The sequence below is a fragment of the Equus asinus genome, chromosome 11 (genome assembly GCF_041296235.1).
Source record: "Equus asinus isolate D_3611 breed Donkey chromosome 11, EquAss-T2T_v2, whole genome shotgun sequence".
Lineage (NCBI taxonomy): Eukaryota > Metazoa > Chordata > Mammalia > Perissodactyla > Equidae > Equus > Equus asinus.
In genome coordinates, this window is record NC_091800.1 from 3,802,364 (window position 1) to 3,818,084 (window position 15,721).

General features: G+C 43.0%; 2 protein-coding genes across 10 annotated transcripts in view; one reads left to right on the forward strand and one right to left on the reverse strand.

The window, feature by feature from the left end:
- CRYL1 (crystallin lambda 1) overlaps positions 1-14,023 on the reverse strand; it is a 141,995-nt gene extending 127,972 nt beyond the window's left edge. Inside the window, exon 1 of the mRNA XM_070520370.1 lies at positions 13,810-14,023. Coding sequence (XP_070376471.1) covers positions 13,810-13,814 — 5 coding nt within the window. The 5' untranslated portion in view covers positions 13,815-14,023. The remainder of the gene's footprint in view (positions 1-13,809) is intronic.
- IFT88 (intraflagellar transport 88) overlaps positions 13,102-15,721 on the forward strand; it is a 135,221-nt gene continuing 132,601 nt past the window's right edge. For 3 of the 9 annotated variants that reach the window (XR_006532511.2, XM_014837166.3, XM_070520368.1), the window contains exon 1: positions 13,102-13,515. The gene's annotated coding sequence lies outside the window, so the exon portion shown is untranslated. The remainder of the gene's footprint in view (positions 13,516-15,721) is intronic. The other 6 variants (XR_011506822.1, XM_070520363.1, XM_070520364.1 and 3 more) reach the window with 4 other exon arrangements.

Sequence of the window (15,721 nt, forward strand, 5' to 3'; positions counted from 1 at the left end):
TGTGCCAAGCGGTGCCATGTCCGCACCCGGGATCCGAACTAGCGAAGCCAGGCTGCTGAAGTGGACCGTGCGCGCTTAACCACTGCACCACAGGGCAGGCCCCACAATAAGCATTTTCTGTAAACTACAGAATTCATTTATGGAAATTAACTGTTTCATGTTCTATAAACACTCTGTACAGCACATGTCGGGTACACTGAAGGAGAGCCACTCGCTGTGGGAGCCCCGGCCTGGGCGTCCTCTCACTCTCAAGTCCGATGGCTCCAACAGCTCTGCCTCCCGACGTGGGCTGCATCTGTGTCCAGAGAAACAAAATCCACGTTCTCATGACAGCCAGTTGGCCAGTAAACCTCCGATCAGAAATTTCTTTTCAGTTAAAATGCCCTGAATTTTATATTTATCCTAAGCTTAAAGAATGTTCTCAAAAGATTTGTAATTGAATTTCAGTTTTGTAGTTTAAACCTCAGGAACAGTCTCCAGGAGCGTCCACAGGCACTGCCGGCTCCTAGCAAACTGTTTCACAGAGCAGTGCACACATCGCTCCCTACAGCTCCTCCTGCCCGTCTGAACACCCTGGTCACAGCCCTCAGCCTCCATTCCCCTTCTTCACGTTCTTTAAAATATCACGAGTAACACCGTACGTTAATACAGCACTTCACAAAATGTTTTCTCGTCATCCGTTCCCTGCCTATGTTTATTCTGCTAAAGAAAGGAAAGGGAGGGAGAGAGAGAGGAAAGAAAAAGGGAAGTAAGATGACAATTTCTGAAGTGAGTGAAACAAGAGAAATGTTAGCATAATAAAACTGCTCCACAAAACAGTGTGCTGAATGCACTATCACTCACAGAGTCGCCCAGCCGGAGAGACTATCGTCCTGAAGGGAGACAAAATGATTTAAACATGTCATCAAGCGAACCAAGAACTGTTTTTCTGTACAATTCTTTCCTCCTTAACATCACAGTAGTTTTGATAGTTTCTTTAGGGGGAACCAAAGACGGAAGATAGTTTGTATGTATTGGGGAGATTTTGGGGGATATAGAAAGGTGTATCTCAAAACTGAAGTATTCCTCTCTATTTATATTAATCACATTTGTACCCATGGTCCCATGAGGCCTAGGGAAGCTTGCATTATACTATATTATTTATGCTACATAACACATATAATATATTGATATTATTATTTTAACAGAGTCAGCATATGAAGATAGAATTTTAATCCATATCCTTGACAATTCTTTTTCCTTTTTTTTACCTATTAAACTTCACTGATTCACTTTCACTAATATAAGTGCTTTGATTTTAAAGACTACCTAGAGCAAGTGAGAAGCCATTTCATGCCTTTGTGTAAATAAGAAAAATGCTCTTCTTCAAGACACTGTAGTCTCATCTGAAGAAGATTGTCATGCTATATTGAATTTTTAGGACAAGATATTTTACTGCCATCTTCTGGAAAGTTGTTTTGATTATTGTTATAAGTACCAAATCTATGATATCTGTAATGTGAGGAATATCTCCTTAGGTGTGTCCCCTTTGTGCAGGACACAACCTATACAACCATATGTAACAGAGGCTGTGATAAGTATCATATTGTCTAGGGAAATTTATGTGGTTGAATATAACTATGTCCAGAAAGATGGTAGCCTCTTGTCAGAAACTTAAGATTTCATGACTATTATAATTACAGTGGCTCCTTTCCAAATAGTTTCTGAATTCACTCACAGAAGATGTCATTCATGGGCTTCATCTTTGTCTAGACTCAGGATTCTGGAGGTAGAAACCAGGGCACAACTTGCTTTAACTGTACTCAGTTGTCTGTTTGAAAAAGTAGTTAGATAACCCATTACTGAAGCCCACCCTATAGATAACATCGGATGCTTGGTCACCATGGTAACAGGTGCTTAAGTTTTCCAGGAACTGAAAGCAACTCCTTGTCCAATTCAGGCCGATTAAGACAACTAGCTCATCAACAGTGCCTGCTTGAATGACCAATAGGTGACCTTCTGATGTCAGGGGGTTGGAAACTCTACCCTCAGATCATGGTAATGTCACCATTTTGTGAACATGTGTCCTATGAAGAGATGTGAGGTTTGACTAAGCTTGCACAGATCATCCGTTACCTCACTTCTCCTCACCTCCAATCATCTATTCCCAGCCTGCCCCCTTGTCCCACAAATATCCCATATCTGCATTCAGGGAGGCGGATTTGAGATTTGTTCTCCTGTCTCCTCACTTGGCTGAGTCGAGAATAAACCCTCTCTCTGCTGCAAACTCGTCATCTCGGTGATTGGCATATCGTGCAGTGGACAAAATGAACCTGGTTCAGTAACAAGGTAATAGGAGGATGAGCAAGAGAATGGGTGATGGAGATCCTTGATTTAAAAAACCTGCAAAGATAGAAGATGAGAGTCTAAATCAACAAGCATGTAGTCTTACTTCAACAAATAGGACAATGAAGATCTTTACCTCAAGTAACCCTTGATTTTCTTTACTGGGGTTTTAGAGAAAGTACTTAGATGCCCCTTTCAAAGTCATTACTGGGTAGAGACATATTTGCAATGAAAAAGAACGATTCTCCTTGCCTTTTAGCACAGTTCAACAATTTATATACAAACCACCTCAAAAAAGACAAAAAGCTATCATCTTCCCAAACCAGTCCCACTTTCCCATAGCATTAAACATACTCACCCAATTATGAACCAAATGAATGGGAAGACTAGCAATGTTTCAGTGAAGTGACCCTAGTTCTTCCTAAGGAGAATTTTGAAGAGCACACATAAAGATAACACTAATTCATTTCCCAACATTCTGTATTGTATTTTCATAGACATTTAGAAGAATTTATCTCACACATCTTTAAAAAATACTATCAGCTCACTAATGATTCTTTGGACCATGCTTTGCGGCTTACAAACAAACATAGCTTATTCAAAATTGCTTTTAAATGGTGCAGTCAGGTGACTTTAATATCCTGTCTATCCTCCTAGCATTGTCCAACAGAATGTCCTGTGATGATGGAAACGTTGTACATGTGTATGTTCCAATGCAGTAGTCACTAGCCACGTGTGGCTATTGAGCACTTGGAATGTGGCTAATGAGACTAGGGAACTGAATTTAATTTAAATTCATTTGTTTCATTTTAAATAGTCAGCTGTGGCTAATGGTTACCATATTAGACAGTGCAGTTTATTATATGTTCTTCCCTCTGCCAGGAATGCCTTTTTTCTGGCTTATCCATTTCTGAAACTCCTATGAATGAATGAATGAATGAATGAACATGCTATGTTAGACACCGTATATAGCTGATGCAGATCAATAAAAATATTTAATGCAAACAGTACAACACACTTAACTGCACTGTTTTGTGTCATCAAATATCTTTGTACAATATTCTAAAAAAGTTTTGGTTATTTGAGCATTCTTGCTTTTTGGTGATTTTTGGATGATGAACAGCTGGGAGTTTACTTTGGATTGGATAAGAGTTATTGGGGTTTTTTCAAACCACATTTCAGCCTTCACTGATCCTATTTTCAAGTTGAAAAGCTAAATTCACATCTATTATTATGAAACTGAATTAACTACCGATTCGAGCAAGTAGAAAAAATTGACATGTTATATTGGGGAATAAGACTTTTTATAAGAATGCTCTTCGGAAAGAAGAAAAAAGAAAGGCAAAGTGATGGAAATTTACTTTGCACATATATTGCATAAACTGCCCTTTTCAGAAATCAGCTTCGGTGCGGCATGAAGGCCACAGCCGCAACAGCAGCACAGCGTGTGAGGTTCATGAAAGGGCCAGAGCGTGCTGCTTTTTGAAGAAACCCTTTCACAAGGTCCCTGCTTTGCTCCAAGCACAGGAGGATGACATGGGCAGCAATTAGAGGACTACAGGCCGCCTTTTACTAGTTTCCATCCATAAAAGTTGTTTGAACATTTTTCAGTATTTTTCCACTTTTCGTTTTTCTCCTCTGCCCCGCTCTCGTGTTTTAATCGGCAATCTCCTTTCACGCTTGAATGCAGATTTATTACCTTAAATGTGGGCATTCTACTGATTTTTAAAGGTGAGAGATTTGTGGAAAAGGGAATCGTAACTTTTGAATATGAACTAAAATATACATTAATACTAAGGAAATTCCCCTTAACAATAGTTAAAATTCCTTTCATTGTGGGCAACAGTCAAATGAGCAAGCAATGGAGTGCTGGGGTGGAGTACTCCCTCTGACAAGTGAGGAGAAGTCAGGAGGGATAAAAGCCTCAGAAGCAGCTAGAGCTGCCAGAGGCCAAGGCCAACCCTTACTGTGACAAGACACAGTCCTAGAGAAGGCAGGGACTTGTCCAAAGTGACACAACAATTCAGTGGCAATGCTCGAGGTAGAAGCCAGAGTCTCTGACTCTTGGAAGGTAAGCTTTCCATGGCCAATGCTTCTCAGTTTCTCCCAGCAAGGAACTCCAGTGGCAGAGGAGAATGAACACGCTTCCCTCCTCAGGGCACAGGAGACACCTCTCCCAAACTTAATATTTCATTGCAGTTTAGAGTGCTTTCTTAAGAATCTATAATAATTTACATTCTACTCTAAAGTACATCCATATTTGTGTTAATATAAAGTAATATTTGAAATTCTTTACCAATTTAAATTACCTAAATTTTTCTCCCAAAACACATTTGAGTAAAACTGATGTTTCAGAAAAATTCATCACTTTCTTTCATACCTCTGGCATAATGCCACAAATCCCCAGGCATATTTGAGAAGTACAGCAGTCCATGAAACTTTGCAGAAATCAGGCCATAGGCTGAAAAAAATATTGAATTATCGCTACCTTTTCTTGATAGCGCCTATCCAAATTAAGCTTAAAAATAGCATTTTTGCTTGTGGGAGGAAGTCATAGTCTTTGTTTACTGCCATCTTTAGCTTCTGTTTTCTTAACCCAGTGAGAGGAAGACGGCACAATTTTATGCTGAAAGCCAAAGGTTCCTTGATTTGTAAACTTTCTCGTAAGATGGAGATGAACTTGGAGAGAAAAAGTTGAATTATTAAGTGTAATTTAGACTAAGCATAAATGTGCTTTAATTATTAAATTGGTTGCTATGCACAAGAAGTATATGATATTAATCATTAATATTATAATTATGTAACTATTCTATGTGGTTATGTAATTATATATAATTATATTCTTATCTATTATTATGTAATAATTATTAATCACTAATGTTGTTATTGCTAATTATTCTCAATATAAGTGAACTTGAATTATTAAATGTAGTTTTCACTCAGTCTGGCAAACTTTATGGGTTGGATAGAAAGAATGTGCAAGTCCAAAAATTTTATTGAAGTCTGCAATCCCTCACAAACAAAATCATGGCAAAACTGATAGGAATAGAAACTGAAGTTTTGCTTATACCTAGAAAGTGGTAAACATAACACAATTGTCTGAAATCTCCAGTTAACTGAGGCTTTTTTTCAACTGAAAAACTATCATTTGGGGATGGAAAATTGAAGAGTTATGATAAATATGTGAACAATTGTAGACGTTTACACAAATCAATAGTTAGGCTCTTCTTTGTTGTATACATTAAGAGTTTTTGGTAGGAGTACCAAAAGTTAGGAGCTACCAAGGTTAAGAGCATGATTACGGCATTTTAGAACTAAAGTGGAAAGAATGATCCAGGACAAGAAAATGGATTCAAAAGAGAAAGAAGAGGCAAAAGCAACTGTCTTTTTTTTTTTTTTCGGTGAGGAAGTTTGGCCCTGAGCTAACATCTGTGCCGATCTTCCTCCATTTTGCATGTGGGATGCAAAATGTGTGGTTTGATGAGTGCTGTGTAGGTCCGTGCCCAGGATCCAAACCCATGAACCCTAGGCTGCCACAGCAGAGTACGTGAACTTAACTACTATGCCACCAGGCTGGCCCCTAACTGAGTGTCTTGTACTGACTGAATGACTAGCATACTTGAGTGGTTTTGTAGCCAATGTCATTGATTTTATTTTTGTGTGTACCTTTGAGCTGGGTTACTTTATCACTAGAAGGTCAAGAGCTTGCCTTTTTCATCCTTCAAAAGTTATGATAATGCTTAGTCATTATCTACCTTGACTAATTCCTCTCTGGCAAGCAATACACTGTTAGATTAGAGGCTGGACTTTAGTAAGTACTTCCTAGTTATAAATTAGAATTCCTTAAACTCTGCCTTCTTTATTTCACATGCTACCATTGGGGCATGTGATAGTGTGGGTACAACTTAAAACCCCTCCAGCCTCCTCGTATGTTACACATTAATTTCAACTTGTTAATGCCTGTGGGTTTTGTGGTGTAAATGGACATAGGACGTTTCACTGGGGTAATTTACAGTCCAATGTCCATTTATTTTAGAGCAGATTGAAATTATTGGCAAGCTAAAGTTATTTTGTAACTTGCAAGTAAGAAATCTTGCAAGCCTGAGCACAAATTGTGATACTTTGGTTACACTGTGGGTACTCTGTCCACAATTTAGGATCTAAAGATCCTGCCCGAGGGCCATGAAGAGGATTTCTCTGGGCTTGATTGGTGCCAGTTGGAAAACAGTGTTTTTCACATTAAGAAATATGAATCTCACTTAGATGGCTCTGAAGGAAGAGAGGACAGAACATTTGATGTAGAATATGCAAAATTAAGCCTAGTTTTTGCACATTTCAACACGAAGAGAAACCCTGATAAAACACCCAGGTAGGAGTATCTTTTTCTGCTTTGTCACGTAAACAGTAAAAGAAAAAGGGGTCTGGAACTTCAGTGATCATATTTTCATTTTTTTTAATTTTAATTTATTTATTTTTTTTTGAGGAAGATTAGCCCTGAGCTAACACCTGCTGCCAATCCTCCCCTTTTTGCTGAGGAAGACTGGCCCTGAGCTAATATTGATATCGACCCTGATATCAGTTTCCCCACATTAAACCCAGCATATATGGGGTTAAAACCAAAACACTCATTCTCTGCTTACTCTCTGGCTTCCTGGCTCCGGAATCCACTGTCCTCCATGGAGACAAACACCGCCAAGGACAAGCACCTGGACTATCTCCTCCCGCAAAGAGATCCGGGCTGGTGGGAAAGCTGCTGACCACCAAGGTCACGGGCTCCCTCCTCTCTGCAAGTGTCTCAAGGCCAAAGACAGGCTGGTGGGAAAGCTCCGACCAGCAAGGCCATATGCTCCCCTTCCCCTACCTAAAACCCCAAATAAAAACCCTTCCTTTTAGCTTTTCAGGGAGTTTGGGATTTGAGTGTTAGCTGCCCTCTCTCCTTGCTCAGCACTGTGCAAAAATAAAATTCCTACCTTCTTCCACCACACCCAGTGTCAGAGATTGGCTTGCTGAGCAACGGGTGAGCAAACTCACTTCAGGTTCGGTAACAATATCCGTGCCCATCTTCCTCTACTTTATATATGGTACGCCTACCACAGCATGGCTTGCCAAGTGGTGCCACATCCACACACGGGATCCGAACCAGTGAACCCCAGGCCGTTGAAGCAGAACGTGCGAACTTAACCACTGCGCCACTATGCCAGCCCCAGTGATCATATTTTCAGAACACCAAGTGGTGATTATCCTCCCAATAAGTATAAAATGTATTGTAAGTTTTACTGGTCATGTTATTAGCCCCAGGAAAGAACTGGTCTCAGTTGTTTGAAAAAGGAGAAAAAAAAATTTCATTCTGCATTTTCAGGCTAATTTGCTTTTAACTTTTAGGGTAAAAAAATGTCACGATAATTTTAAATATTTAACAGGCAATCACGGCATTTCATGGTATTTGTCTGGGCAGAACAGGTGAAAGGTTTTCATAGTGCCTAATAAATTACTTGTTAGATCAACAAAGTTTTGCCGCGCCAGGGTGGTAATCCAGTGGTGAGCAGTAACATGTGGTTGACTTGGGTAAACTTCTATGAATAAATAGCAATTATAAAACTGTGTTACATGCTCTGATAGCAGAAGGTCAACATGCTATAGGCATACAGGACTTAACACAAACCAGGTGTTATGGCCTGAATCATGTCCCCCCAAATTCATATGTTGAAGCCATAACATATAGAACCTCAGAATGTGACTATATTTGGAGATAGAGCCTTTATTTATTTTATTTTATTTTTTATTATTTTTTAAAATTTTTATTTTATTTTATTTTTTTTGAAAAGATTAGCCCTGAGCTAACATCTGCTGCCAATCCTCCTCTTTTCACCGAGGAAGACTGGCCCTGAGCTAACATCCATGCCCATTTTCCTCTACTTTATATGTGGCACACCCACCACAGCATGATGTGCCAAGTGGTGCCATGTCTGCACCCGGGATCTGAACCAGCAAACCCCAGGCCACCATAGCAGAATGTGCGCACTTAACCGCTGAGCCACCAGGCCACCCAGAGATAGGGCCCTTAAAGAGGTGATTAAGTTAAAATGAGACCCTTAGGATGGGTCTTAATCCAGTTTAACTGGTGACCTTGTAAGAAGAGAAGATTAAGACACACGAGAGACACAAGGGGTAGCTGCACAGAGAGACCATCATGTGAAGAGGCAGCATGAGAGGGACCACCTGCAAGGCAAGGAGAGAGGCCTCAGAAGAAACCAAACCTGCTGACACCTTGATCTGGGAATTCTAGCTCCCAGAACAGTGAGGAAATTAATTTCTGTTGTTGAAGCCCCTCAGTCCGGTATTTTGTTATGGCAGCCCTAGCAGATTAATACACCAGAATTAGGGAAGGCCTGCTGGAGAAAGGGGTGGCTAGGCTAAGCGGACTGTAGGAAAGATCATTTTAGGGAAAGAGAATAGCATGTGTGAAGGCCTAGAGGTGAGAGAGATCATGATACCTTCCAGTGACTTGAAAGAAGTTAAGTATGGCTGGGGCATAATGTGCAAGAGGAGGGTAAAAGGATGGGAGGTGTCATGGACATCTGTCATTTTTGGCTATTCAACATCCGAATACCTTTTGTGCTTGAGGAGAATCTCAAAATAGGTGGGAAGAAGCTTAAGGGGAACAGATACCCTTTCTCTGAGCTCCCTGGAAGCCAGGACATGGCATTTGACCTAAATACAGCCAGCTCATGTTCCTTTCTGGGACTGTGACTCAGGAAGAGAGAGGGAGATGAAGGGTAGGATGGTTAGAAGTGGTTCATGCTGCCCATGGTGGTACCTAGGGTCTAGTGGTAAGGCAGAAAGTGCCAGAAGCAACAGAGTACAGCTGTATGACAACGTTTCCAATGGCAAGATGGGAGGTATCAAGATGGCAGGTACCTACAGCAGTAGACTAAGTAGGGTGACCCATTTGTCCTGGTTTGCCCAGGATTTTCCTGGTTTTACAACAGAAAATCTCACATCCTGGGAAATCCCTCAGGCCTGACCAAACCGGGAGGGTTGGTCTCCATAACTCAGGCAGACAGTTCCTGTGGTACAATTTCGGCTGTGCCTCACCTCCCTGAGCTTCTGTTGTTTTTCCAAGCCTTGTTCTTTAGCTTCTCTGATAACTCAATGAGTTACTTGATATCTTTCAAAAAATTCCTTTTCTCCTTAAGTTAGCAAGAACTGGTTTTTCTTGGCTGCAACAAAGAATCCTGAGTACTGAGACTGTGAAGGGCCTTAAAAGCCACATTATGGAGTTTAGACCTTGTCCAGAGGTCCAGGCAGAGTAGGGAGAGGGGGCGTCAAAAGGTTTTGAGCAGAGAATAATGTGATCAGCTTTTCACTTAAGGATGATTACTTTGGCTAGAGTGTGGAGAACAGACCGGATGAGAACAAGAAGGAAGAGTAAAAAGGAAGCAGTGAGAAAAGTTAGGAAGTTATGGTAACCAGTCAGACAAGAGGAGATGGCTGCCTAGACCCTCCAGGTGGTAGGGGGATGGAGAGAGGTGCAATGGTTGGAGGGAAATGTAGCAGGCTAAATAGAATTATTGATGAATGACAGACAACCAAGACCTTTAAGAACACTGACCCTGAAACCATGAAAGCATGAACTCAACATAGAAAACCAGACTGAACATGCCCATCCTCCACCATCTTACACTAAATAAACGTCCACAAGGCTGCTGCTTACTTCTTCCTGGCTGCTGGCCACTACAGATGATCTGCAGTTGCCATCAACAGTTGAGTGTGAATAAAGGGAACATTGTACCTCTTACCAGAGCCACTGAGCCTCCCTTTCACGCTCTAGCAGAATTCTTTTAGACCTATGTGCTCAGACCCTCTCAGAAACTGTCAGGTCTAAAGCCACCTCTTCTCACATCCCTGTTTTCCTTGGACACCACCCAGAACACGTCATTGTGGTCAGCAGCCATATCCTGGGCCAACCCTTCCCAAAGCCCACTGGCTTTCTCAGGCTCAGTTCTAAGCTCTCTTTTCTTGTCCCTCGACACCCTCCTCTCCTACAGCAATCTCATTCACTCCCAGGCTTCAAGTCCACTGATTTTAGGAGCCAGCGAATCTGAAATGTATATCTCCAGATGGAATCTCTTCTCCGAGCTTTACTATATACAATTGTCTACTCAACATCTCTATTTCCGTATTTCCCAGGCATCTGAAACGCAACATGTTCAAAACTAAATTTATTTTCTCTCTCAAACCTGCTTCTCCTCTAGTATTCTCCATATTAATAAACGGCACTAGCTTTTATTCCACTGCTTATGCCAAACTTGGGATTCATACTTGTTGCTTACTTTTCATTCACTCCCACCTCTATACGTGATTAATTACAAGCCCTGACAATTTACTCAATAAATATTATTGAGAACCAACTATTTTCAGGCACTTTTTTAGGCACTGGGGATATAGCCGAGAACAAAAAAGACAAAAACCTCTGTTCCCTGTGGAACTTATATTTTAGTAATCCAAGTTATGTGGCCCTAACATTTTGTCTGGCAATATAGGTGTGTGCTCAGTAAACAGCAGCTGCATTACAATATTTAAAATGAAAGAGACGATTGGAGCTGGCCCAGTGGCCAAATGGTTAAGTTCACGCGTTCTGCTTCAGCAGCCCAGGGTTTCGCCAGTTCAGATCCTGGGCGTGGACATGGCACCGCTCATCAGGCCATGCTGAGGCAGCATCCCACGTAATACAACCAGAAGGACCTACAAGTAGAATATACAACTAGGTAGTGGAAAGCTTAGGGGAGAAGAAGAAAAAATAAAATAAAAAAATTTTAAAAAAGATTGGCAACAGATGTTAGCTCAGGTGCCAATCTTTAAAAAAATAAAATAAATTTAGAAAAATAAAATGAAGGAGATGATTAACCACTCCCTACGCAAATAACTGTATCATGCTTAATGAGTAACTAAGTTTAAAGGAACTTGAATTTGTTTTCAATTTTCCCTCACACAAAAAAAATTGCGGGAGCATAGCCTGGAGACCTAAAGAAATAATTAAAATTGTCTTATATATTGAAGTGTAGTGACTTGAAAGAAGCACTGTGCAGTGTTCACTAATTAACTCAACAAATATGTAGTGAACATCTGCTTTGAGCTAGGCACTGCAGCTAGACACTATCAAGAATTCCGTACCATCTTACCCCCTCTCTGAGCTAACAAGCTGACGGTGTCGTTAACGCTGGCAGAAAGTACCTGCGTCAGGGACAAAGGTTTTTATTACAGTCATGCATCATTAACGACAGGGATACATTCAGAGAAATGCAGTTAGGTGATTTTCTTGTTATGCGAACATCATAGAGCGTACTTACACAAACCTAAATGGTATAGCCTAGTATACACCTAGACTTTATGGTGCTAACCTTATGGGACCACGGTCATATATGCGGTCCGTCATTGACCAAAATGTCGTTATGCAGCACATGACTAGTCACAGTTCAGCAAGCAGAGTGAGCTTCACATTCCCTTCAGTTCACCTTGCCTCCCAAGTCCCACGGGGGTAGCCCAGGTGGATGCTGCACATGCAACATGTTTGTGTCACAGCTGAGGAACCCTAAACTTAGGGAACCTCAATCTTTTACAACAGACTTCAAGCCAAAGTGCCCAGCATTTGCCCCAGAGGGAGACATTATCATTAATATACTGGACAGCAGCCAACCTGCCTTGTGCACTGTAAGGGGACGATGATCTCAATCTTCCAATGCTGTTCCCTAGACAAACACCTTTGAAAAAATTGTTGTATTAGTCAGGGTTCTCGAAAGAGACAGAATCAAAAGGATTCATATATATGTATATATCTCTATCTCTCTATCTATCTATACAGAGAGACTGATTGTAATGAATTGGCTCATGCAATTGATGAGAGCTGGCAAATCCAAAATCTGCAGGGCAGGCCAACAGACTGGAGACCCAGGGAAGAGCTGAATTTACAGTTCAGTCTAGAGCCAGAATTCCCTCCTCCTCAGGGGACATCAGTCTTTTAAGTCCTTCAACTGATTCGATGAGGAACACCCATATTACGGAGGCTAACCTGCTTTACCCAAAGGCTGTTTTGTTTGTTTTTTAAAGATTGGCACCTGAGCTAACTGTTGCCAATCTTTTTCTTCTTCTACTCCCGAAAGCCCGCCCGCAGCACATAGCTGCACATTCCATTTGTAAGTCCCTCTAGCTCCACCATGTGGGACGCCACCACAGCATGGCCTGATGAGCAGTGCTTCTCAGCACCCAGGAACCAGCCAGAGAAACCCTGTGCCAACAAAGTGGAGCGCAGGAATTTAACCACTGTGCCACGGGCCGGCCCCACCCAAAGTCTGTTTTGACTGCTGAAAAAACACCTGAAAAAAAATCTTCACAGCAATATCTAGACTGACGTTTGACAAAAAACTAGGCACCGTGGACTAGTCCAGCTGACACAGTAAATTAACCACAATAGTCCAGAACAAAAGCAAGCAACTCATAAGAATTGTATCCCAACATGTACTTAATGTTTTAAACTCATTAAATACTGGTGTCTTTAGACTTCCCGTGCTCCCCATTTATCTTTAAAATTTAAAACAAACTTTAATAATGTTAATTATGAATTTAATTCCTCATTCATATTGCATGTATTAAGCTTTACTGCGAGGCTGCTTCTAGACGTCTGGGACAGAGTTTCAGTCCCTGCCCTTTGAGGCCCTCACCAGACAACACATGAAGAGCTCTGACAAAGCCCTGCCCAGGGCCTGTGGGAACGCGACTGCAGACGGGAGGGAGGGAGAGGCGCTGCGGCCGCCCAGACAGGCACCTCCTGGGAGAGTGATCTTATCGGGTGACTAAGGGAGTCGGTGAATGCACGGAAAACGGCACTCAAAGACTCCCAAGATTAGCGTAGCGGAGAGCTACAGGAGGTATTTTATGGGGACCTGGCGTCATCCTTTGGCAATCTGCGGTCTGGCTGATTCCATCAGGATGTAAAAGATCTTCGTTCTCTTCCTTCCCACGCCGCCTAGTGGCCGCCCGCCGGGACGCCGCCCGCGCCCCGCCCCTGACGCGGAGGACTGTGGGAGCGGCTTCCTTGGTTTCCGCGCGTGGCAACGACCCGGGCGCCGCGCTCTGGCCTACGGAGGCTCCGAGGGGATTCTCGGGACCGTCGCCCTGTTCCCTCGCCGCGAGGTACGAGGAGGGCCCGGGACGAGGGGCGCCTCGGGCTGGCGCGGGCGGCGAGGTGCAGGGCCTGAGGCTGGTGGCTGTCCCGAGGGGCGGGCCGCCCGCCCGCCCTCTCTCCGCCGGGGGCCGCCCGCCCTGCCTCTCCGCCCTCCCTGTCCGTCTTCCCTCTCCGCCCTCCCTCCCCGTCCTGGGCCGCCCTCCGTCCCCGTCTTCCCTCCCTCCTAGTCCTCCCTCCCTGTCCTCCCTCTCTGTCCTCCCTCCCCGCCGCGGGCCGCCCGCCCTCCCTCTGCGCCGCCCTACCCCATGTCTCCGCCGCCCTTCGCCGGTCTCCGCCCTCGCCGCCCGCAGGGCTGGGCGTGGGTAGTGAGGCGCCCCGGAGGGACCCTGCCGGCCTGCCTCTCCTTCTCTCCATCCCGGCCGAGGGCTGCCTCAGGTGCCGCGCCTGCCCTTCCTGAGACGTGGCGCTCGTTCTCAGACGTTGGTTTCCAGCGTCCGCCAGTTTGTGTCGCTCCCCTTCCCGGGGCTGGGCACTGTTGCCCCACGTGGGATGCTCTCCCAATCGTAGTCACACCTTACGCGGGGAGTTGGAAACCTGGTTAGACCCTTTCGCCAGCTCTTCAATTTCACGGTAGACTCGTGGATCGTTCATCTTCAGTTTTTGTGTTACGTAAAGCTTTTGAAATGGTCTAATAAAGGGTTTAATGAGTGACATGTAAGAGTACACAACAGAGTATGTAAAGCACATACTCTCACAGAGATGGAAAAAATCAAAGATTTGAAATACTGTTTTTCGAAGATTTTTTCTAGGCCTCGAATTCCACTTTTTCTTTTCCCAGGTGGAATTTGGTTGTGAGCTTTTGAGGAACTACAGTAGGCATCTTGCATGTAGACTGTCCAGCATAGTCAGCAGAAGAGTACCAGAATAGTAACTTTATCATTTCGAAAAACGTTTTACTGGCGTTTAATTTATATGTATATTTTTAAAAATTTTATTGAGGTCATATTGGTTTACAACATTGTGTAATTTCAGGTGTACATTATACATCAGTTTCTATGTAGACTGAATCGTGGTCACCACCAATAGTTGGCATTTAATTTATGTTGAGGTGTCATCATCCTCAGAAAATTTCAACATGAGAGGCTTATTATGTGTATAAACTGCTTTTGAAATAGCCTGGAGAATCCAGAAGGCCTGAGTTGTGCTGCCACTCATAGCTATTAGCAATGGGGACTTCACTTCACCTTTCCTGGCCTGGCTCTCCACGTCTTTAAAGTTAGTGTGTTTACTAGATGTCTGTTCAGCTAAAGTCTCTCCAAGATATAAACTGTTTTCATTTTGGTTGCAATCAGCAGAAAGGATCTCTAATTCTAAAAGGTGCTTGTTTTTCTGACGTTAAGTGTAAGCCAAACTGACTTAAATAGGGCTCATAGGGGCCGGCCCGGTGGCGCAGCAGTTAAGTTCGCACATTCAGCCTCTCCGCGGCCCGGGGTTCACTGGTTTGGATCCCAGGTGCAGACATGGCACTGCTTGGCACGCCATGCTGTGGTAGGCGTCCCACATATAAAGTAGAGGAAGATGGGCACAGATGTTAGCTCAGGGCCAGGCTTCCTCAGCAAAAAGAGGAGGACTGGCAGTAGTTAGCTCAGGGCTAATCTTCCTCAAAAAAGAAAAAAAAAATAGGGCTCATAATCAGGAAGTTCTTGTTCAGCACAGCAGTCCTCAAGGGTAGTCCCCAGACCAGCAGCATCAACAATACTTGGGAACGTGTTAGAAATGCACATTCTAAGGGATGGAGAGAGCGGCGCTGGCACCCCCAAAGACTTCCTGAATCAGAAACTGGCGGGGCAGAGTAGGAATCCATATTTTAACAAGCCCTTAGGTTTCTGAGGCATGCTAATGTTTGAGAACCACTGGTTAGCCTTATCTGAGCTAAAGCTTTTAAGTTAAAATGTTTCAGTTATTTTCTACCAATGACTTTTAATACCATTTGGAGGTATTTTGGAATAAACGTTTCTATCTGAATGACACTGCCCTCATAGTAGTGAATTTTCATCTCTAAAAAGTAATGAGAAATTCAAAAAACCTAATTGTAAGAGCTAAAACCACAAACTCTTAAAAGAAAACATAGGTGTAAATCTTCTTGACCTTGGATTAGGCAGTGGTTTCTTAGATGTGACACCAACAGCACCAGCAACCAAAGGAAAAAAAAAA